Source organism: Octodon degus, unplaced genomic scaffold (genome assembly GCF_000260255.1).
Source record: "Octodon degus isolate 3935 unplaced genomic scaffold, OctDeg1.0 scaffold00028, whole genome shotgun sequence".
NCBI lineage: Eukaryota > Metazoa > Chordata > Mammalia > Rodentia > Octodontidae > Octodon > Octodon degus.
Window position 1 is genome coordinate 17,822,710 of NW_004524604.1, and position 24,321 is coordinate 17,847,030.

The following is a 24,321-nucleotide window of genomic DNA, read 5'->3' on the forward strand; positions in this document are numbered from 1 at the left end:
TTAAATCTCATTTTTATATAGGAGCTCCAAATGATTTAGGGAAAACAAATGTAACTCCCAACCTGCTGGATATCTGATATGCCAACTTTGTGTCTCTCAAAATCAAAGAATGAATTTTGAGGAATGGAAGTTAATAGTAGGAAATTTTATTGAGGGAGAGACAGATCCTGAGAGAAACAGGAGGGGACCCAGAAAATAGGTTACCATGGGTTCCAGTTCATAGAGTAGGTTTAATAGAGCAAAATCACAAGATGGTTACAACATGGGACAAAATCATGATCAGCCAACAAGATTACAAGTGTAGTCACCTAGGTAATATTGACTAACCCAAAGATAAAGCAAGTCACATAGCAAGTATACATGAGTATACGTGGAAAGAACAAGGACCTTTTCTGGAAATGATGAGTCAGGAGGTCCTGGTTACCCACCCAAGTGATGGATGCCTAGTCAAAATATCAATTATAGCATATCGTTTACTCCTCAAGGAGATATGTAGGCCTAATAATTCCATTTTTATTTTGAGACCTGGCATTCAACAAATGCGCATCCAGCCACAGTTGTAATGTACTCTTACGTTCTGCACTGACCCCTTTGAGGGCCTGTCTGACTGCCTATAATAGTTCTACCTAATTCAGCTGTCTATAATACTTTGACTTCACATATATTTTTATATTAAAAATGCCCTTTTTTCCATGGTCTCTCCAGGAAGCAAGTAACTTGGACAAAAGCACGACAAAAGCAGAGAGTGCTTGGCTCTTCAGGATGTGGTATGGCTTTGACCACAAGTATCCTTTGTTAATGACCTCGCAGAGCCTGCTGCTTGACAGAGAATTATTCTGAGCATTTGATCATTGAAGTGTGTGCTCCCTCTCCTCAGGAAACACAGAAAGGTAAAGTGAATTCACAGCCAATCTTATCAAAGGAATGATTGTATAAAATTAAAATACTGTGTGGTCCATATTTAGGTGTTACAAAGAGTTAAGGTAAATCTATGACTCAAATCTGGTGTTTTGTGGCAATCTGAAATGTTCTAATGTTAACTGATAAAATCATGCGGTGCTGAAGAATTGATTCATCTTGTTCTTTGTGGAGATCTGGTCGACCCAACCAAGCCTTTGGCCAGAGGCACCCAGATAAAGGTCCTGTGTGCTTCTCAGAGAACCCCACTTGTATGCTTTTGTTTCAAGCCATAAAAAAAACATAAGAGGATGAGGGTAGGGGTAAGAATGAATGGGCTGAGAAAAGTCTGGATTCTCATAGCATAAAATAACACTTTTTTTTTTCAGGCAGTCTTGAGTAAGCTTCTTTCCATTGAAGGACAATTTTAAAATTCTAGCAGCCAGTATAAACACAGGAACTCAGATATACCTTGTCATGTGATTTGAAGGGCTGAGAAGTCAGGCCTCAAGTGTTCTGCCATTGTGAGTTGCCGTAAGCTGCCATCTCTAATCCTAGGCAAAGCTCCATGAAGAAAAGGAAAGAACTGCACTGCAAATTGAATGTGTTGGGTCTTTGTAGCTAGTTTTCTTCAGCCCCAAATCCCTCTCCTTTCAATAAGAAAATGTCAGTCACTAGATGATTTTAAGCCCCTAAGCAAGGGTTAAAACCACAACAATTCAGTAGGGGAGGAAAAATTAGGAATAAGGGAAAGAAATTCAAAGTATTGGTGAAAAGAAAGGGATAAAAATGGAGACAAAGGAGCAGAAGCAAAAGAAATTCAAGAAGTTCACATCAGAAATTAAAAGAATGACTATGGAAAATGAAGAAAAGTAAAAAGCAGTGAAGAGAAGTCAAGTGAAGGCTGTAGAGATTGGCAAAAAGTAAAACAATGTGACAGTTCTGAAAAATAGAATATTTCAAGAGTTACAAGATGATGCTGTGCTATGCAGAGCATTTTTGAGGCTACCTTTCTGCTCGGGGTGGCTCTGCTGTCTGAGGGTAGCCATCTTGCCCTGCTCAGTGTAAAGCACCACCACCTGTAAAGCTGACCACCCTGGCCGCTGGCTGCCTCCTGGAGGTTCTGGAGCCTCACACACCATGTGAATCCTTCCTAGTCTCTCCTGGGGGAGCTGGTTCTTAGCAGGTTTTGTGGCTGATTTGTGCACCTGGATGATGCTCTTCTAGAAGCAAAATTTTCCCCATCATTGCTTACAAGTATCTGATAACCACACTTGTTGCAAGACATAAAGATTTGACTGAAAACTACCTGAGGACATGTACAGCAAGAAAATGATAAGTCAGAAATGTGATAAAAGGGTTTTTTCCACTTCTGAAGTTACAGTGAAGAAAGCTTTACTATGAAAAGAAAAGTGAGAAAATTAATTCAGAGGCAAGAAAATGAAAGTTGGAGCCCACTCAAATTTTTAGTTCAGAACTGTGACACTTAATTCAGATGATGTCATGGTTTTTAATCTCACTTTTCACCAGTGGCTTATTTCCATATGATTATGGACAGATAGAAAAAATGAAAGCTTATTTATGTTCTCTATAATGTCTGTCCTCATGGTAATTTGTTCTCCTGTGCATTAAAAATTCACTAGAAATTACAGTGCTATCATTGCACAAATATATTTTCACTCACACAATGAAGTTTTTGTGTCCTACTTATGCTTTAAATTTATACCTAGAGAGTGGCAAGCCAATCAGATTCAACTCTGTGACCCCTTGATATATCTTATTTTCAGAGACAAATCATCCATTTGGCATTTATGTTCATTGTGTTGTCCACCTAGAGCCCCATTGATGTACCCTGTGAACCTCTTAGGTTGGGCCATGCCAGCCATCACCAGGGTAGAGATGACACTCCACCTGGGGATGAAATTGTCTAATCTGGACCCAAAAGATAGTGTCATGAATCTAAAAGAAATAGAGCTGTTCAAATTTATTTCCATAAAAGCATATTATGCAAATGAGGCATCATAAAGAATTGCTATCAAGAGAAAAAAGAAGAATAACTAAGGACTCAAATATACTTCTGTTGGCTAAGGTTCTCCAGAGGAACAGAAGCAAAACAGTAGAAGGAATTTACATATGCATATGTATGCACATATAGATTTTTTCAAGTTTGGGGGTAGCAATTATGGGGGGTAGAAAGTGTCAAATCTGAAGGACATGCTGAAAACTAAGACAGGAGCTGATCTGCAACCTTGAAGGTGAAGCCCTTCTTCCTCAATGTGGCCTTGATCTTGCTTGTAAGACCATAGAACTGATTGGATGAGGCCCCAGCTATATGGATGAGTACAGTCTCCTTTACTTAGAATCAACTGACTGCAGTATTCACTATATCTACAAAATGCTTTTAATTGCATCTCTTAAATCAGGGTTTGGTTAAATGACTAGGTAGTCCAGCCAGGTTGGTGCATAAAACTGGGTATCACAAGGCCCAATTCAATTCAACTGATGCCCAATATTCAGACCCAAAAGAAGCCCCTCTTTTTATTCCTTCATAACATAAGTAACTCACACACATACACACACACACACACACACACACACACACACACACTTTCATGAAAATTTTCCCCAAGACTCCAGAATAAAGCATAACATTCAGTGAGGAAGAGCAAGTGCTAAGCTCTGTGTTGAGTGCTTTACATTTAGCATTTCATTTAGCCTTGCCAGCTCTGCAGGAGGCTGGAAGGCAAATACAGAGAGCAAATTCAGCAGAAATGGGCTGCTGATTGGGTCAACATCTGCACAACGGCCTAGGTCACTGTTTGAGAGCATTGTTAGAAACCCACAGTGCCAAAATTGATGATTAATTAAAATTTCATTATGATTTGATGTGGGTAGGAATTCTGAATCATACAGTGCAGAAAAGAAACTGAGAAGCGGGGAGAGGGGAAGGAACAAATGCCTTGTCATCAGGCACAGTATGCCATGTAATCCTTAGATCCACTTTTTCCTGTTTAATTTTTATAACCATCCTCTTTGTGATGAAGGAAACAAACTTCCAGATAACTTAAAGAATTTTTAAATTTTCCACAGCTATTAAATATGAAACCCATATCTATCTCACTCTAAAGCTCATAGATACATTTCATCATTAGCAATTTTATATTCATAATACCTTCTTCTACTTATAAAACTCCATATTTCAATATGGGAATAGTCACCCTTTAAGAAGTGAATAATCATGATTATGCACATTATGTAGTGCACAGCTTACCTTTCAAATATCTGTTGACAATCTATGGACAATAACAATCTTAAAGGGCTTTGCTGATCTCCCACAATTCACCATTTTAGAGAAGTCCAGAAATTTCCAAGTCAGATCCTCAAGTCTTTAGGGAGGAAAAGGTCAATATGCCAAAGAACTCCAAGAAAAGTTCATTCAGGCTCATTAAAGACAGACACATTCTAGCTACATTCAAAGGAATCAGTAACATAAAGCAAACACTAGACTCTTAAATCACCATATCCCCACCTAATGAAATATCTTTTCTCAGCCATGAAAAGGCTCAGGTTACAACCTGGTCCCTCATGCCCCTTTCCCTACTCTTACTCCTGTCACTTTACTGTGACCTCCAGGCTTTCTCAGTCACACCAAACATATGTCTGCATCCGGGGCTTTGAACTGGCTCTCTCCCTCTATTCAACACCTTTGCCTTTCACCTCTCATTCAGAGTGTCAGTGAGACCCTTGTGACCCCCATATTTAAACTATCAGCTCAAACCGGAGTGTTATCTTTTCCAGCTGTATCTTTATACTATGACACTTACCACCACATGGCACCGTATACTTCATTTTGATCGCCTCCTCTTACCCAGTTAGATGCTTTCTGGGGACAGAAATTAGGGTCTGTGTTTGTTGCCTGACACAGCCTCAGGGCATAGTACAGTGTCTGGCATGCAGTGTAGACTCAATAAATATTTATTGAATGAATGAATGAATCAGGTATGCAAGAAAACAAGCAATATTTTCTATCCAGGGCACCTTCCTTTCAAATATTGATGTAGCAGGAAAAGCCAATTAGTTACATGAAGGTTACTAAGTGAATCTGAAAGGAGAGCAGGCCTAGTGGATGACATCAGCATTTCCACGCAGGCTTCTTGTGTGGACCCCACCTCAGCGCCCCCCTTGGATGGAGAGGTCCTCACTGGGTCATTTCTGGAACTTCCATCCTGTGCTGGATCTGCTTACCTCAGGTCCCCTTGCCCCTGGAGAGAAAGAGAAATGGTCATTTTTTCCTCAATCCTTTGGAAAAACAAAAACAAAACACCAGAGTTCTGTTGGCTTAATTTAGTAGAAAACTTGATAAACAACACTGCTAGGAGTCTACAGTTCCAAGGCTAAGTTTCCAATCATGGCAGTACACTTATCAATTTAATGCAAATGAAGTGTTTTTTAATTAAAAACAATTTTTTAAAAAACATAAGTGACACAGACATTAGATTAGTAACTTAAGTTTTATTAGTACTACTAGCCTGGTTCATTTAAGCCTGGCTCTGGCTTAGAAGCCATTTTCTGTATGGATTACTTTGAATACATCTTAAGTCACTAATCATCATGATTTTATTAACAGCACACTCCAAATTTTACAGCCTCTTATCATTTTCATTACAATCACTATGTCCTCACTACAGTCTCATATAATGAGAAGGTTAGAAGCAGAAATTGATGTTTCCTTATTCATATTTTAAGACATCAGATAAAAGTATTTGCTTAGATTCATGTTACAGCTGGTGTGGGAATCTTCTGTTGCCTTATTCATAGGTAACTAATGATCCTACTGGACTGTCTGCTTTCTAGAGTCTCTTTCTATTCTATCATCTGTCATCTCTCTCCTTAAGAATGTGTACGTACTAGTCTTACAAATGTGAATGGCATAGGATAAAAATGACCTTTTCCAAAAGAAAGAAGGGCAATCTAAAATCATTTTTAGCGCTTCTCGTATGCTGGCATCAACTGAAAACAAGAATTTATTGTGTGTTGCCAATATTTTACACAAGTGTAAAGAACACTCCAAGGTAAGAATGCATTGGCAAGTCCTACGATAACAGAATTATATATGGATGCAGGCTTCCATCCCATCACGGGCTCGGAATTACAAGTCCACTGAGCTGTTACTCACACAATTAAAGACCCATGGCAGGTTTCGTGGATGCTAGGGCCCTACAACTTTCCATTTTGAACAGTCTGGCAGGGAAAGTGACAGTTATCAGACTCCTTTCTGGACCAAAATATGACAGGCTAGGACTCCATTCCAGAAAAATAAATATGAATATCAGGATTATTCAAAACAATACCTGGAGCCATGTATTTAATGGATTTAAATGTAGTGGCATTTTAATCTTAACAAAAGAGTATAACTTTCTCTTTTAAAACTTGACAGAATTCATTATATCCCACACAGTCACGCTTATGTTAAATCATAGGTCTGAATATTATGAGCAGCGATTTCCATTTTAAATGATGATCCCTGCATCGCAGATTTTGTCGATTTTGACTAGTTGAAGTGGCATGAATTATTTATTGGGGTAGTACGGTGGCCTTGTGAATGACTCAAAGTTTGCCTCACAAGGAAAACTCTCAGAGGAACAAGAAATGTTAGTTCTGTGATCCTTGTTTGATAAATGAGACAACTGAACCCAAAAGACAGAAAAGATGCACCTAAAGTTGCAGATAGACTTGGAGTCAGTATTCATAGCCAACAGAAGGTGACTGCCTCCACCGGGGAAATCCAAGTGTCCTGGCCCAATTGGTCTGTCCAGTGAGTCCCGGTAACACCAATAAGTGTGCAACACTATTGTTGCAAGTGTGCCTGGTGTGCAACTGGACTTTAATGTGTTAGCTTTGGTAGTTCATTAAAGCTTCACCAGTGTTGGGATGAGCCATGTTTTACTCCCACTAACAAGCAGGGAGGTAGCAAAGGATGTAAGTAACCCTTCATTCAATGCATACTTTAATGAGCCTACTGTACCCCAGGCAATATCCTAAGTACCAGGGCGCAGCAACAAATAAAAAAGGCATGTCTTGGGTTTTGCCTCATTGAAATGAGTCATGGCCCCAAAGTTCCTTGAATTCACAACAGAGGAAGATACTGACACCACCAGAATTAAGAGGTAGGGAGCAGACTCTTTAAGGACGCCATAAATCAAAATCACTTGTAGCTCTCACCATCAAACTATAAACAGATAACTCCCAAGTCGCTTCAGAAAAAAAACAAAATTTCAAAATATTTGGGACAAACCAAAGCAATCAATTTCCTAAAGGTGCTTTGTAAATATATCCCCTAATGACTTCCACATCACAAGAACATGCACGTGGCATTCTATCTGCTTCCCCAAAGGGCTGGCCTTGAAAAGGAGCCAGTGTTGCACTGCGTAGCAGCAGTCCAGCTGCCATTCCTACCCCTGGTTGGTCCACTGACTGCCCAGATTGGCTTTGGCTCATCCAAGTCTTCACAGGTGCTGCTGTATAAAGATCCTGAAAGATAGGAAGATAGCTCAGTGGAATAAGCACTTCCTTGGCAAGTGCAAGGGCCTGAGTTCAATCCCTGGTTCTGCAAAACAAAAAAATAAAAAATAAAAAGATAGCCCTTAAGCTAGAACCAAAGTGAGATAAAAGTAAAATTCCCTGAAAGAAAATGCCAACTTCCTCAACACCTGTTCTCATGAACTTTTCAGTGGAAAGCAAAGCAAGGAAATTTTAGCAGTACCTGGAAAGGTGGGCTGTCTTTCAATCAAGTCGTGACATGGATATTGCATAATATCTTCTTCTGTATAATAGGACTAAAATATACCATCCTCTGTTGTGGCTGAATCGATCCTCCAAGTTGACTTCTTCCCAAGACAGCTTCCTGCTCACTGTAACCCATTCGCTCATTTCTCAAATTCAGAATATCTAAAACATTCAAATAGCACAGTTTTCCCAAGACCCGGTGGCCTGAGTACATTGCAGTGCCATCCTACTTGGAACATACTTCTTCGGGGACCTGGCCGTGACCGTATATGTTCTGAGCAGGTTGAATTTCATTGTCATTATAAAAAGCTGTGGGATCTCAAAATGACAACTGAATTTTTTATAATGGTCCTTGGATTCTATATAAACTTTGACATTCCTGAATGCTTTTGCCTTTTTCCTATAAAAGAAATTTAAGAATATTTCTGTTAAATGAGAATTCTTTCACATTTTACCTTCACTTTAAACAAAACAGAAGTCTGAACGTAGTGGCACATGCCTGTAATCCCAGCACTGGTGAGGCTGAAAACAGGAGAATCACTATAAGTCCAAGCTGCATAGTGAGACCCTGTACCAAATACCAAAAAAAAAAAAAATCAAAGAAATGGAAACTAGATTTACACAAATAAGAAATCAGAAAGCAACCAACCTCCCCCTTTGTAGAAAAGGGAGTCACAAGATAAATTCCTTTAAATCCAACTCAAAAAATATCTATTGAGTATTTCCTTAATGTAAAACACTGTGTTGAACCTCTGCGCCTCATTCACTGACTTCTATACATGTGTTGAGAGCCTGCCTGGCAGCCCCTATACTGGACACTATAAATACAGCCCTGGACAAATTCTCACAGAGCTGAAATTATAGCTCTTCTGAACTTCTGAATCACAGGTGTTTTTCAGGAAAAAATATATGTGGAATAAAGAAAGACACACCTGGACACTCTACTTGAGCTCTTTTCCAAATAGAAGCAAGTCTGATTGATGGTCGGGAGTTAATGGTTTTGTAATGTGATCTATTCACTAACAGTTACATAATTTTAGAAAAGTTATTTAACATTTCTGTGCCTTAGTCTCTCGTCCACAAAAACAGAGATAATGGAAATCTCCACCTCAGAGATTTGTCTTGATAATTAAATGAATCAACACAAAGCACTTAGAGTAATGCTCAGTAAGTATTACAATTGTGTTGTGTCTTTACCATCAAATAATATCCACATAAGAAGCACAATGTAAAGTATTTAACATTCATTGTCACTTATTATCTGTCAGCAAATCAAATTTCCATTATATTATATTCTGATAATAGTTTTGGGTTGCAACAGCTGGGTTCTAATATCACAAGAAAGTCAGTAGTCTCTGTAAACAAAAAGCTTTGACGTTAGCTATAAGTCAGACACAATTCTTCTGATTTGATCTTCAGCAAATGGCTTTAGCTGAGTGGAAAGGTGTTCCTTTGTGTCCTGTGTGCTGCGCATGCAGTTGTTTCATTTATGATTCTTCTCAGTTGTCGTCCATCATCCCACACTTATTTTTTCTGGAAATTATACCACAGATAGCAATTTTGACTTGATAGAGAAGTGCAGCAATTTTTCTATTCCACAATGGAAGCAACACATGCCTTTGATGATAATTACTCCTCTTGGCCCTTCCAGTGATAAAGGAAATCTTTCAATTCCACCTTTCAGGTAGAGCTGTGGTGTTTTGTCATTAGCAGTGTGATGTTATATTGAAGATTTCTGGGTCAGCTCTGAATCACTTTACTGGAAAAAAATGAGAAGAAAAAAATGTTGAGACTTACAAACAAGTATCACCTTGATGTTGCCAGCATTGAATTTAGTTTTAACATTTCTTGCTCATAAGAAAAAAAATTATTTAAATTTTCTTTAATTGTTACTTAGTCACACCTTCTCAGCGGTAGCAGCCAAAGTGTTTGCAGCCTGCCAACAAATTCCTGGGTTACCAGAGACACATTATCAGCACGGCACATGTTATCACCTGACAGTGCAGCAGAGTCTTAGGTCTGTATCGTTGGCGGCAGTTATTCAGCAATCATCTGCATTCAAGGCTATGCTGGGCACCACACAAAGCGTGGTAGGCAGTCATGGCCCTGCCTTAATTAAGGTTGGCTTCACAGAGTAGATGGTGGTAATACGTCCTCAATGTGTGCCAAGTCTCCTCATAAATAAGAGCAGGCAAAGAGATATGACTCATTGAAGAAGAGCTTGTTAGAAGATAAATACTGTTCTAAAGTCATATGGTAAGGGATCCATGCAGGAGTTTGGGTTTTCTAACATGAAATCAAATAATGAGAAGGAAGGAAATTATCCCGAGCAAAGGAAATACCCAGGGGAAGATTCTATGACATGTGTGGCAGGAATGGATGAAAGGGAGCCTGAATAAATCTGCCTGAAAGGTGCAGAATTAGAAGAAAGACAAGAGGAGGTCTCCAGAGACAGTGGCTAAGCCCCTGCAGCAAAACGGAAAGCTGTTATTCCCAAAGCCTGATGCATTCAGAATTCTTTCTCATTGACATTAATTTTATATTTTATTTGGTGGCTAAAGATAGAGTGATGTGTCACAGTCCAAAGCATCCTCTAAAGTTTCCTTTCTTTCACATATTCTATCGAATTCATTCTTCTACTAGCCATTTTTCAGGTAATTACACACTGAATGCTTCCAGAATTCAGTTTAGATTTAATATTTTCCCCCACCAAAAAGTATTTGACTTACATTTTCTTCAATTGCTTTAAATGAATTTCATTTTCATACTTTTTTCTTAGAAAAAATAATCATATTTCTACCTTCTTCTGAACGCATAGTGGTAACTAAAAAATGCTGATTGTCCTCAAGATGCTAGTGTCCCACTGAGGCAGACACTCCAATGACCAGTGCATGGAGAACTACCATAAAGCCAGGAGCAAAAAGTGTCGCTGTCATCTTTTTGGGCCACTACAACACATGATGCCTTGAATTTGTGAACAACAGGAATTTATTTCTCTCAGCTCTCAAAGATGGGAAGCTCAGGAAAAAGGCACCAGCAAGTTCAGTGTCTTGCGAGGGCCTGTTTCCTGCAAAGTTCCCAGATCACCCTCCAATGGTGGAAAGAGTGCAGAGGTCCCTTAGACCTCTTTCATAAGGTCACTAATCCCATCCATGAGGGCAAAGCTCTCCTAACCTAGTCACCTTCCAAAGACTCCCACCTCTCAATGCCGTCACATTGAGGATTGGGTTTCAACTTGTAAATCTGGGGAATACAAGCATTTAGACCAGAGCAAGAGTTATAGAAGCCAGAGAGGGATACAGTTGACTAGGCAGCTCCTAAGTGGGAAGCCACATGAAGAAAAATGGGAAGTGAGTGGTGACCAGAATCTTTATGGAGCAGGGTTGAGGAGGTGAAAGATTCTCTGACAGTGGAAATGGATCAGACAAGAACAGAGAGGGAGTTGGACAATGGTGAGCATTTCATCGTCACTAAAAGTGAAATACTTACCGTGCACACAGACCACACATGTCAAAGTAAAAAAGAATGGATCTTATTCCTTGACAGCAGAAGACCAATTCAATACTTTAGGCACAGAATCTACAATGCAGTTTGTTGTAAAGAAGAGGATTAGTAACTAGGTGGAAGGAAGGTGGTATGTCAGGGAGAACAATAAACTGAAAATGACCCAGGACAGGAGCTCCTAGAACACCTACTAGTTGTCTGTGCAGATAAAAATGAAGACAAGAATGTTCCCATTTGACTCAATACATGTTGAATATTCCAAAATACTAAACATCATTTCCTTTTCTATTTTAAAAAGAATTAAAAAATTTTAAAAAACAATAAAAATGGCATAGCATTTCAAAACAAGATGATAGTATATTAACAATGTTTGTTATATTGCATATTGCTATCTTTAAAGCAGTTGTTCCTATTTCCAGATATAGGTATTCAAAATTGATCAAGCAGTTAAGCATTAAGCTGTTCCTTTCAATAAACCAATAGAAATTAGTAGTACAATTATCTTAGCTGTCGTGTGTGTGTGTGTGTGTGTGTGTGTGTGCATTTTTTCCTTCCTTCCTTCTTTCTTTTCTCCTTTCCCCTATCCCAGTTCTTTCCTTTAGAGCAATTTCTTTCCCTTTCACAATAAATATTGAACCTTTTGGATCTTATTTAGTCTATGAGTTTCTTACACTGAAAAAACAATACAATATTTACATATGCAAGTCTGATTTATTTCACTTATGAGTATAGTCTCTAGTTGCATCCATTTACCTATAAAAGGATCAAGTTTATCTTTCTTTATAGCCAAGTAATACTCCATTGTAACTTTATACAAAAGTATCATTTCATTAAGAACTTAAGACTTAAATTTCCACTAATAAAATTATCTAGTGGTTAATTAGTAGGTTCAGTGTCTATCAAAATGTTTTCCAGGGCTGCGGAGATGGCTCAGTAGAATAAGCTCTTGCCTGGCAAGTGCAAGGAATTGAGTTCAATCCATGGTTCTGCCAAAAGAAAAAAAAAAGTTTTCCAGCTGAAAAGTCTTTCAGCTTATCTTTAGTTATTTTGTCAGCTATCCATAGTCAGAAACTGGAGACTTTCCAACAAAAGTTGTCTTAGTCATTTTTCTCATTGCTGAGACAAAATACTCAACACTTAAAGTTAAACAATGAAAGGTTCACTTCAGCTTACAATTTCAGTCCATCATTGACTGGCTCCACAGCAAGGTGGAATGGCAGAGGGGTGTTGAAGGGCAGAAACAGTCCCTGGCATGATGGACAGGCGGAAGACAAAAAAGCAGCAAGCAGTGAGTAGCAGGCAGTAGCCTGACCTGTTGCAGAGCCTTTTCTTTTTTGGGTTCCCCTCAAAACTAGGAGCTTTCTAAGTTAGTAAACAGGTTGGGATAAAACACCTAAGTGAGGAAATGTGTTGCCTCAAAAATCCAAATAGGCCCAGGGAGCCTGGTGCCTCCTTTTTGGTAGTAGGGGGAGCCAGGTGCAACAGCTCGTCCTTTACTTATACAGAATATCTACATGGCCCACACCACTGGACTCCTCAACATTTCACTGAGCAGGACTTTGAGTTTTAGTTGGCTTTATTTCCCATCCCCTGGCCCTCAAATGTTTTACTAACAAATCCAGAGTGGTTTCTACCTTTTGCTCCCATGGCCCAGTCAGCATAACATCATCAAAGTAATGGACCAATGTGATATCTCGCGGGAGAGAAAGACAATCAAGATCCTTGTGAACTAAGCTGTGACATGGGGTGGAAGTTAATATAACCCTGCTGAAAACAAATTATAAATTGTTTCTGATGGGCTATGAAGAAGGTCTTTGCCAAATCACTAGCTGCACACCAAATTCCAGAAGATGGGTTGATCTGCTCAATCTAGGACAGCACATCTGGTCCAGCTGCAATCAGAATCACCACTTGATTCAGTCCACCATCATTCTGTAAAACCCATTCATCTCCATGAACCAACTGAGAGAATTAAATGGAGATGTGGAACCACCATCTTGGAATCTTTAAAGCCATTGATAGTGGCACTAATTTCTTTAAGCCCTACAGGAATGTGACATTGTTTTTGGTTTACAGTTTTACCAGGCAGAGGCAACTCCTTTGGCCTTTCCAGCAATAGTAGCCCTCGTACTACAAGTTGAGGAATCACTGTGAGAGGTCTGCCAAGTATTAAGTGTATCTATCCAAATTATGTGTTGTGGAACAGGAAAAATGATTACAGGATGAATTCCAGGACCTACTGGACCCATTGTGAGTTAAACCTTTGCTAAAACTCTATTGAACACCTGACCTCCATAAACTCCACTTTTAGTGGAGAGCCACAGGCCATTTTGGATCCTCTAAAGTCAAGCTAGTTTAGAACCAGTTTCCAGTAGTTGCCAAAATATCTAATCATTTACCTTTCCTCAGGGTAGACCTCCTCTGGCAAAAAGCCTTAGGTTCCTTTGGGGAAGTCTAGGGAAAAAGTTGACCGTATAAATTTTTGGTGGTGGGCCAAAGTTCTTCTTCATGACAACCCAGCCTCCTCTTCATTCAAGGGGTTCTGGGATCCTTTAAATTGTGGTGTAGATGTTTAGGAGGATCCTGAGGAGAGTGAGGATATTGAGCTTCTAGATTCTGAGATTATTTTGCCAGAGGAAGAGATTTCCCAACCCATAGTGGTGGAGATACCCGCTACCCACTGTGGTGTTGGCCTCTCCTACTGTATACCTGAGGAAACCAATTCTGTATCAACCAAGGGTTGTGATGTTGACACTCTTTGGGCCATGCCCTCACCACCCATTTTAGCCTCTAGGTCTATAATCAGGCTCAAATCACAGAAGGCTCCTAAGGGCAAAATACATGGTGTGACTCATGAGGTAGTCCAGTATTCTCCAAGGAACTTGTTAAGCTTTCTAATAAAGCATAGTAGCAGAGGCCTGAAGGGCACAGGTGGGAATGGATTTTATGAGTGTGAGATAATGGTGGCAAAAATTTGTGCATGGAACAGGCTGAGTTTGTCAATATGGGCCCATTTTGCAGAGATTTGGAATTGAACATTGAAGTTCATGGTATAAAGAAAGGAGTTGATAGTTTATTTTGGTTGGTTTGGAAGAAGTATGAATGAAAAGATGGTTCACTGTAAATAAGACAGAGATGCCTGATAGCCCATGGTTTGCTATTGACGAGGGGCTCCAGGGACTCAGGGAAGTGGAAATGCTTTGGCGGGTTTGCTGTGTAAAAACCTCATCTTCCACTCTAGGATGATCCAGAAAATGTACTCTTCTCTAAACCTTGAGAAATAGGCTCGTGAGGGGAACATGGAAGTATTAACTAATCTAAAAATATGTTTGAATTAAAATTAACTTTCAAAGAAAAAGCTGCTTTTTGTTTCCATACTAGTTAGCTAGAACACCAGCAGCCCTCCATCAGCTGTCTATGGCGGCCTCTTGCTTATAGTAGCTGGGACCTTGGGCTTGTAAATCTAGAAGAAGAAACACAGGCGAGCTAACCTCTTTCCTAAGGAAACAGACACATCCTGAAAGTGCTCTCTTTGACATCACAAGCCATTTCCTTGGAATTCCTTGAAATCTGCCAGGATATTGGCTTCCCCTAACCTATTGCCTATAAACATGGACAAAGCAGCTTTCTAGCTCATATAGGATACTAAGTAGATCTGTCCTCAGTTATTTTATATGTGTTCAGTAGCTAGAACAGGGAGGGCTGAAACAGCCCCATCCTTTTTCCTCACTAGCTCTCTCCAGAAATTTCTGGCTCCTCCTCCCACATCCCTCAGTCTGGCCTAGCACTGGGGCCGCAGGTGCCAAGTCTTTTGTCCTTCTTCCCTTGCTTAGTATAGACACACAGTTGCGTCTTCACTCCTGAGCAGTGTACACAACACGGCAGAGCCGGTCCCTCCAGGAGTAGCATGCTGGTGTCAGTCAGAAGAGGTGGCGAACCAGGCTGGCTGCCTGCACTGCAGGCCCCAGGAACTGAAAGAAGGGGCTCCTAGGGCATTAGAAGCAGGTACCTGAGAGCTAGCAGTGCAAGCCCAAGAGCCTGATCTTTAACTAGCTTGACCAATACTTTCCCCCTTTTATCCCTTTCATGTTTAGTTTGAAGTCCTCAGGCCCTCTCTAAACTGAAATATTCAGAAGATGAACATTATGGTAATTGGTAATTGTACAAGCACTTTGCAAACATCAAGTGCTTCATAAAGCTGAAATGACACTAAATTCAGTGACAGGTTTATAGGCCTGAAGGCCCTCAGACTCACTATGTGGATATAAACAAAGAATTTTATTACATTTTTATTATTTTTAAATTCTAGCTGATTTCCTGCTATATTCAAGATTATGATGAGCACAGAAGTCTTTTCTTGTTCTATAGACATGGCTTATTAGAAAATTTTCCTCCCCACATCTACAGCTACCACAAATCTCATTCTCTTGAAGACGTCCCACTGCGGACTGGATACCTCCCTCCTGTGAGTTAGTGTGCTAAAAATCCTGACCTTGGCCTTCCCTCAAGCAGAAGCTGAGCTCTCTGGCTGGGGCCCTTCCTTCCTGGTCCAGTCTTGCAAGAATTCTGCATGTTCCTGTTTGGAACTACAGGTTGTTATCTGGTGAAAAATCTCTCCTGCTGGCCCAGTCTAGCCCAATCTTTTGCAAACTTTGAAAATGTTTTCAGGCAATTTATGAAAAATAGAAAAGATTTAAATCAAAGTTTTTAACATTGATATTCAGGACTTATTAGTGGTTCTCAAGATTCCTAGTCAGAAGTCTTCTAATAAATGCAATTGAAGTATAGAATTAGAAGTAAATATTACTTTACAACACTTGTTTTTGGGGGGAGATGTACATTTATACTCTCAGTTGTAACATAAAATGGGTTTCTTCATAGGGTCATGATCCAAAAGGTTTGTTTGTTTGTTTGTTTGTTTGTTTGTGCAGGGTCTCATTATGTAGCCCAGACTCATAGTGATTCTCCTGATTTCTGCCTTCCAAGTGCTGGGATTACAGGTGCATGCCACCAGGCCTGGACTCCATCCCTGGTTCAGAGAGCCTGGGGGCGGGGCCGGCACAGCATGCGGAGCCAGGGATCTAACCCTAGCCCCTGCACTTACCTAAACAAGCGCTTAGTCCGCTGAGCTATACCGCTGGCTCTTTTGTGATCCAAAAGGTTTTGCAACGTTGACCAATGCTGACATCAAGCCTACAAACAACTCTCAAACCTTTTCTTTTTTTTTTTTTCAAAATTTTATTGATAAACAGCAATGAGACAGTTTCAAATCAAATCGGAAGTACAGTTTCAACAAATAACACACTGCATATATTTTTCTTAGTGGTTAATTGCTGTACAAGATGTGGACTTGAGATCCTATTTACAAACACCATTAGAACAAATCATTCTATTCATTAAGAGAATGCAGCTATATATCTATCCCAACCACTTTGAATACACAGATACAAAATGGACATTCATCTGTATACTCTATTTTTTCTAAGTTCCGTTATTGAATATTATAGGTGTGTAAACTCAGCAAAATATTCAAAAAGAGTCCAGTAGACCATAATACCATTGGGTCTTCTGTTTAACTGGCAATGTCAGAAATTATTGACCTGAGTCCCCCACAACTCAACATAACAGCATGGCTTTACTTCCTATATTTCGTCTTCATACTTTTCTACTGGATGGTTAAGACCAAGGTAAAGCCATGTGCAATAAGAGTTGTAGCTTTTTGGTCTGAGAAGGTCAGTGAAATCCCCTCAGAATTTATCCTGAGATCCTGTACCTCAGATTGTAGAACCTTTGTCAGTGCAGCCATGTGGATGAGTCACGGCCATTGCTTGGTCAATGTGCTCTCTGTGAAAGCCTGAGAGAGTGTTTTCTCCCCGTGTGACTCTCCTTAGGCACGCTCTACGTCATCGATCACTTTCCTCTTTGGCCCCATAATCTTCTTGATCAGAAAATTTGGGACACTACCGAGGTACATGACGTTACAGTACAAGTTCTCATATGTCCTGAGGCTTAACTGACCTTAGAAGGCTAGGGCCAAAATGTTGGCTTTCCTTGTAGCCCTCCTTTTTCTCTAATTTTGGTCTGCAAACTTATGTTGTTCAAGAAGAAGGGGATGGTGAATGAAAGCAAGAGACAGGAAAAGGAATATTGTGGGAGGGTCTGCTTCAAGGTTGTATATGGTGAGATTTTTGGACTTATGTGCAAACATGAGAAGTATGTAATTCTTTATCAAAACCTTTTCTTGCAATCACTTTAAGTGTTCAGCAAGTTGGGCAAGGAACTGTAAGAACTCAGAGTACAAAGTGCTGTAATTTATCCTGGGTTTATTTTGGAAGAGTGTGGAGATGCTGGATTTGAGCTGGACTTTAAGAAAAAGGTAGAATTGGATAGGTGGATCCTGGAAGTAGTCAAAGGAAAGGCCTGATGAAGGAAAGAGAAAAACAACATGGATCTGAGGGCAGACCTATTTACACACCTGCTTCAGCTTCTCCACTATGGACTTCAGGTTCCAGACCCTTTCTCAGCTGTTATTTCCTAATCTGCAAAATGAGTATAATTATGTCCGCCCCACAGAGAATCTATAATGTCCTAATCAAATAAGGTAAATGAAGACACCTTGAAAACTAGCAAGAAAAAAATGCCATGTGCTTATTAATGTTTGTAAACAAAGCAAAAGTTGTTGGTAAAGGTGAGAAGTTAGGAAACATTGCATGTGTTATGGATAAAATAAGGGTTACACCTTAGTTCATTTAGGACTGTTAGAGAAGAGACTAAAAAGGTGAGTTTAGAGAAATTGGTAAGGATTTTGAGTATCTGCTGAAAGTGTCTGGATTTGATTCAGTAGGTAATGAAGAATCAGATAATTTGTAGACACAAGAGTGACCAAAGTCTCATTTTAGAAAGATCGATCTAACAACATTGATTAGGAAGAAGTCAAGGGGTTCTAAATTATAGTAGTTGCAATGGAAACAGAAAGAAATAGAGTGAATGCTAGAAATTCCTGGCCCCCAATCTGTAGAATTGGATACAGTGTTCCTGGGGGCATCAGGGCTACAGGGAAAGCATGAAGGAGGTGCCACTAGTGAGTATGTGGGACCAGGTGATGGTGTGGGGCCTGCATTTGTGTCTGTAGTCTTTTTTCTGGCAATCACAGGTATGGAGAAGGCAGAAAGTCTTTTTCTGCAGAGATCAGGAGGTTGCCTTCCCCGCAGGTACAACTCTGTTTATGTGAGCCTGTTCCATTTTCTTGCTGTGTCTGTTGTTTAAGACACATCAACCACTTGTTCAGTCTCCCAGATGAAGTTCTCCAGACCCCTGAGTAAACCTGGTTTTTCTCTTTGAGCCTCTCTTCCATAGAGGAATACTCTGTCATTAATATTCTACTCGAAAAGCCACAGAACATTTATTTTAGTATTTTGTGCTAATTCATTCTCGCCAACTTGGCTTCTATCTGTAGCCCTCACTTAAAGTAATCCCCAAGCTAACTTGTGTTATGAGTACAGGGCTGCTATGCTGCCTCCTCCCAAGCTAAGTTCAGATACCTCAGCCTCGCCCAGCACAGAACACAAGCCAAACGTCTTGGTTGGGATCTTTGTCACCTAACAGCTGCGTAATGTGGATAAAATTAAACTCCCTGAATCTTCTAATCTGTAAAATGGGCCAATGATGATAATAATGATGATGCCTATTTACAGGACTGTGGTGAAATTTACATGACGATATCCGGCATGCCTACCACAGAATATGCTCAGCAGATGGCATTCTTGTTATTGTTACTCAAAGGTATGAATCAGGGTGCCTCCCCTCATCCATTCCACAGCCTGCAGCTTTTCCCTAGATCCAAGGGAAAAGGCTTACCTAGGTTCTGCTCAAAAAGAGAAGCTTGCAGGGCTGGCCAGGCAGGGCCTGTCCCTGCAGAAATAAATGTTATCATTGCTCTGTTCTGCAAGTGTACACCATCAAGCCACCTACAGACACTGCAGAAAAAATAGCTGTTCCAGTTCACCGTGCTTGGAAAATGCTGAGTTCCTCACTGAGAGGTGAGATTACTATGTACATGTTGCTCCCAGTAACGGCCAGCACAGTGTTGGCTATGGGGAAACTGGGCCTCGTGGCAGCAATCAGCCCAGGCCTGGGGCAGCTGGCTTCCTCCTGACCCATGATCAGGAGTATTCTTGGGGATTCCAACTAGTCATGAAAACAAACTGCTCATTTTTCTATCATAAAACATGATGGTAAGCATTACGTATAGGCTTCCGTTATTTAAGTAAAGAGTGTTCAGTGTGAGAAAAGTCTAGTGTTTTTTAGCTAAACCAAAAATCATATCCAAAGGAAGTACAGTGGTCACATGTAGAAATATTGAGAAAGAAGTCCTGGTTTCGAGCCAGACTGGGTTGGCCCTGGAGTGTGAGCCAGTCCCTCTAAGGACTAGTTGTCAAGTATAAAGTAAAAAGAAAGTCCTTCCCTCTTTTCTAGCCACAAGAGCAGCATCCTAGCCCAGTACAGTCTACACTCACATCCCAGAACCTCTGAGATCTTGAAAATCTATGATTTTCATATGGCCTTCTCTGTCTTTTAATAGGTTTGGAGATTAGAGCTGACTTTTCTGTCTTTTCACAATGGAAGTACTTAGAACAAAGTATATTGTGAGAATTTGGCCTCTTATTAACCAAACAAAAAGCTACTTTCACTAAAAGGAATACATATTCTTCCTTGGTTTATGTAAAAGAGAGATTTCTGTGCAAAGATTCTTCTTCCTCCGTTGTGCTCTTGGAAACTATTTTCCAGAAATATGATGTTTTGTCATTTTTATCCTTACAAATTCAACAATGTTGGATGACATAGCAAACAACAGTGTTTTCTTAGGCTCCCAGGAAGTAAATAATTGACATATTAACTTCCTGTGATTCAGTGACAGGAAGCACACATGACAGTGAAAAAAATAAATGGGATATAGTCCAGCCCGCTGCTATCAATAGCTGTTTAACTTCTCAACTCCCCAAACAACCTATGTTTGCCTTCTTTCTGATAGAAACAAAAAAGCAATCTTATCTCACTCCTGACAAGCCATGAACTCTCCTTTTTTATGAGGCTCCTTAAATTGTTACCTTACAAATATTTTTTCCTAACAGCATGCCCTTCATCATCTTAGTTTTGAAATAAGCCTTTCAAGACAGAGTTGGAAATAGCTGCTCATTCATAGGTTATCTATACAATATACCTCAAGTGTTTGGAAGAAATGCCTGAAAGGTGTTCCACATGAGATAGAATGGCTGAGAATGTGGGGACAGGTGACAATGCTGGTGTAATTTCTGTCATAGCACAGAGACAGAGCATTGCTCTCTATTTCTAGGTGAGGAAATTGAGGCCTAGCGAAGCTAGGACAGAAACTCGGGGCATGGGATGTCCCCAGGCAGTGTTTTATAACTCTGGACCGCAAATAAATGTGATTTCCAAATATTATGTCATGGCTGAAAATGCCTATGTTTTCTTATGACAAGTTCTTATTTTAATATAAGACATTTTTATTAGTACATATGTGAGGTACATACAATTGACAAACATCTTGGAGAGTGAGTACACATATAAAATACATTTTAGATTCTTTTGGGACTTTGCAGAAAAATGGGCTGCCTAGAAAACATGATGTTCAGTAGAATAAACCAGACACACAAGCTTAAATATCATACAGTATCTCTTATTTGAATAAGACAAAGTACAAACATAGGGCACAGCAAAGGATGGATAGAAGGAGAGGAAATGGACCCCTTGAAAATGGGAAAATAAGTAGAATAAAGATATATCATGCACAGGAACCTAATAATCTCAATGAATTTGGACATCATATACCATAAACATGAGATGATACTGATAATATCATTGAGAACAAAAATGAGGAAAAGAGATTTAGAAGAGGAAAAACAAGGAAAGGTGAAGGGGATTAAAAAGACAAACTCTTTTTGAAAGAAATTTGGATTTCATTTGTATTTCTCTTTTTATCTGTTTGCTTTGTGTAATCTCTTAAGTTCTTTTTACCTTTCTCACCAGTCCACTTGTTAATGCAAACAAGCAACACTATTCCTGCTCCTTTCATACAGTCACCATCTGATCCAGCTGTACATAAAGCCCTTTCTCCATTAAAGCCCCCAAGTGATTGGCTGTCGTGTTGTGAAAACAACCAAGCCGGCACAAGACCAAATTCAGTCATGAAATACAGCTCAGAATTCCTTGCTGAGAAAAATTTGACCCCTCCTCTGGCAGCTCACTGATTGGTCCATCCTGGGGCTCTACACGCTGCGCTGATACGCCTCTATGGAAGGGTGAAGACTTAGCTTGACTGGCTTTGGGGTCCTCCTAGGAACTGGGAAAGGACACTTCTAGGTATCTGGGTAAGTCATGGACACAGCTACATCTGATCTTGTGCCCGTCCTCTTTTGTTCTCTTCCCCTACTCCACTCCCCTGGTCCCCATGGACTGGATACCTTCGCTCTACTGAATCCTTCTGCCATAATGCTCCTTCTCTGGAGTCAGCTGATCCTGGACTGAAACTCCTTAAAGCATGAGCCAAATTAAACCTTTCTTCCTTTAAGTTGTGCGTGACGCGTATTGTGCTCAGCAACAGGAAAGCTAACTCATAAAGATGCCTTCCAGGTCAAAGTGCAGGTACTAGAGCTGTTAGATGTGCTTTGTTTATTTGAAATTTAGTTAGTGAAGAGAAAATTCTATTTCCTTTCATCTGCTTCTCTGGAATGGCTAGCTATTTTTCTTTCTGGAAATTAACAAAAGTTAGACTCGTCATTAGCTGTGATATTACTTAATATTTTGTGAAGGAAATTGGCAAATTATCTGAACAGTTTGTAAAGTTTGCTGTCAGTTATTTCCTCACTATTTTTCTCCTGTTTTCTACAGTGTTTTATGTGCTTCTCTTTTCATTTTATCCAGAGATTTAAGTAAAAACATGAAAAGGCAGCATTGTACAAAAAAGGAAATGAGATTTTAGAATAATTAAAGTTGAATTTTTGCAACATCAAAAATCAGTTTTCCATAGCAGCTAGCTCTGCTTTCATTTTGTTACAAATAATGGAAAAAAATTTAATAGAATTCCTGTTTGAGTAAAATAATGATTTTCATCCTCTCCCACTATTTTTTCCTCATTTAAGTTGTGGTTCTTCATCTACAATGATCTTTCTTTATTTTTAGTAAAATAAAATAATTAGAGTATTTTTTCTACAAGGTTATCATGCTGAGTTTCAACAGATAAATAGAGAAAAATCTTTATTTAAATAAGAATATATATATATATTATATATGTGTTTTTGTGAAATTTTTTATCTGTGATTCCACCCTTCTGCAAATTTGAGAGATGTTGTTAAAATTGAACTTAGTTCTCTTTTGCCCTCTAGCTTAATCAAAAAGAAGTTCTTTATATTCAGTGACTTTAAAGATTTATAACTCTAAAAAGTCACATTTTTTTAATTTTTAAACACAAGCAATATTAATGGTAGCAGATGAATTAACATGAGGAATCCTTCTTCAACCTAGCAAGGACCCCCAAAATTCTGTCCTTTCTCTACTTTCCTCTTTATCCGGATAAGGACCCAGGCAGCATCACTTCAGTAACACCCTTGCAAACACTCCAGGTTCCACTGTCTTCTCTTATACCTCTCTGACAAAACCTCAGTGAACTCAGTGCTCTGAGGAGATGAGCCCCTTGAGGAAATGTATACTTAAAAGAAGACAGGTTCCCTTATAAATTATTGATCATCAATCTTAACTAGACCCATGCTACTTTATTTATTTTACTTCATATCTCTCATCATTTTGATCTCTGATTACTTTTTTAAACTATCTTCATTACTTTTCTCTCACTAATGGAACAAAATACCTGAAACCCAAAGTTAAAGGGGGAAAAGTTTATTTAGCTTACAGTTTGTAGAAGTTTCAGTTCATAATCAACTGATTCCAAAGCGGGGTGGCTTGGCAGAGGGGCTTTCCACAGAAGAACAGTTCATGGCATCAAAAGACAACAAATGCAACAATGGAAGAGACATGAGACTTTTCCTGTCCCTTGTATTGTGAGCAGGCTACCCACTCTAGGGCAAATGTAGCCCTCACCCCCTTAATCCTAACCAAAACTGTGCCAGACCAATCAGTGGACTGATTTACTAACCATACACCCTTAATCCCAGCATCACACACTCTAGATTCAGCCACCTCAGAAAAGCCCACCCTAAGATTGCTTGAGGCTTTGGCGGGGACAACTAGACACAAACCGTAACAAAACCCACATCCACTTTCCTGACACCCACATCCTCCAACATCTCTCCTCATTCCCACCATTGGTACCACCTTCTACTTCCCAGAGAAAAGAGAAGTCATTGCCTGAGAACTTCCTCCTTCCATCTGCCAAATATTAAAAAACAGATCTACTTCACATTTTCTTTTCATTTTCATATACAGTCAACTGTTACTTCTCCACTGAATCCTTTCAAATGACTTATAAATGTATTTAAGTCTTGAGCTGGCCAGATAACTCAGCAAACTAAAGTGCCTGCTTCAGCAGAGCACAGTGGCCAGGGTTCAATCCCCAGCATGCCCTATAGGCCCTGACCCCAAGGCGCACTGAGATGGCAATTGAGACTGGGCGTGGTGGCATGCGCCTGTAATCCCAGTGCTTGTGAGGCCGAAAATAGGACAATCACTAAGAGTCTAATCTATGTAGTGAGACCCTGTACGCCCTGTCCTAAATTCATTTTTTAAAAATGTATTTAAGTCTTAACTAGTTAACCACAGACACATAAAAGCTTCCAGAAGGTTCCCATCTCCTTGTGCATCTTCTACTACTTTGTCCTCAGAATCAAGCCTTTCAGAAAGATGGATCATCCTGACCATCTCCATTGCTTTCTTTCTGCTCACTCCTCTTCTTACTTGTATCTTGCTCCCCCTCACTCACTGTACTAGAGCAGTGATGAGATCAACAGTGGCCGCTGTCTTTTATTCTTCTCTTCTCTCAGCTGTTTCAGCATTCCCGTGTTACTGTTGGTTCTTCTTCTTCTTCTTCTTCTTCTTCTTCTTCTTCTTCTTCTTCTTCTTCTTCTTCTTCTTCTTCTTCTTCTTCTTCTTCTTCTTCTTCTT

The 24,321-nt window shown here is 39.7% G+C and overlaps 1 protein-coding gene across 1 annotated transcript in view; it reads left to right on the forward strand.

Annotated features, from left to right (window-relative positions):
• Slc9a9 (solute carrier family 9 member A9) overlaps positions 1-24,321 on the forward strand; it is a 711,270-nt gene that overhangs the window by 580,027 nt on the left and 106,922 nt on the right. The window contains exon 14 of the mRNA XM_012514271.2: positions 706-785. Coding sequence (XP_012369725.1) covers positions 706-785 — 80 coding nt within the window. The remainder of the gene's footprint in view (positions 1-705; positions 786-24,321) is intronic.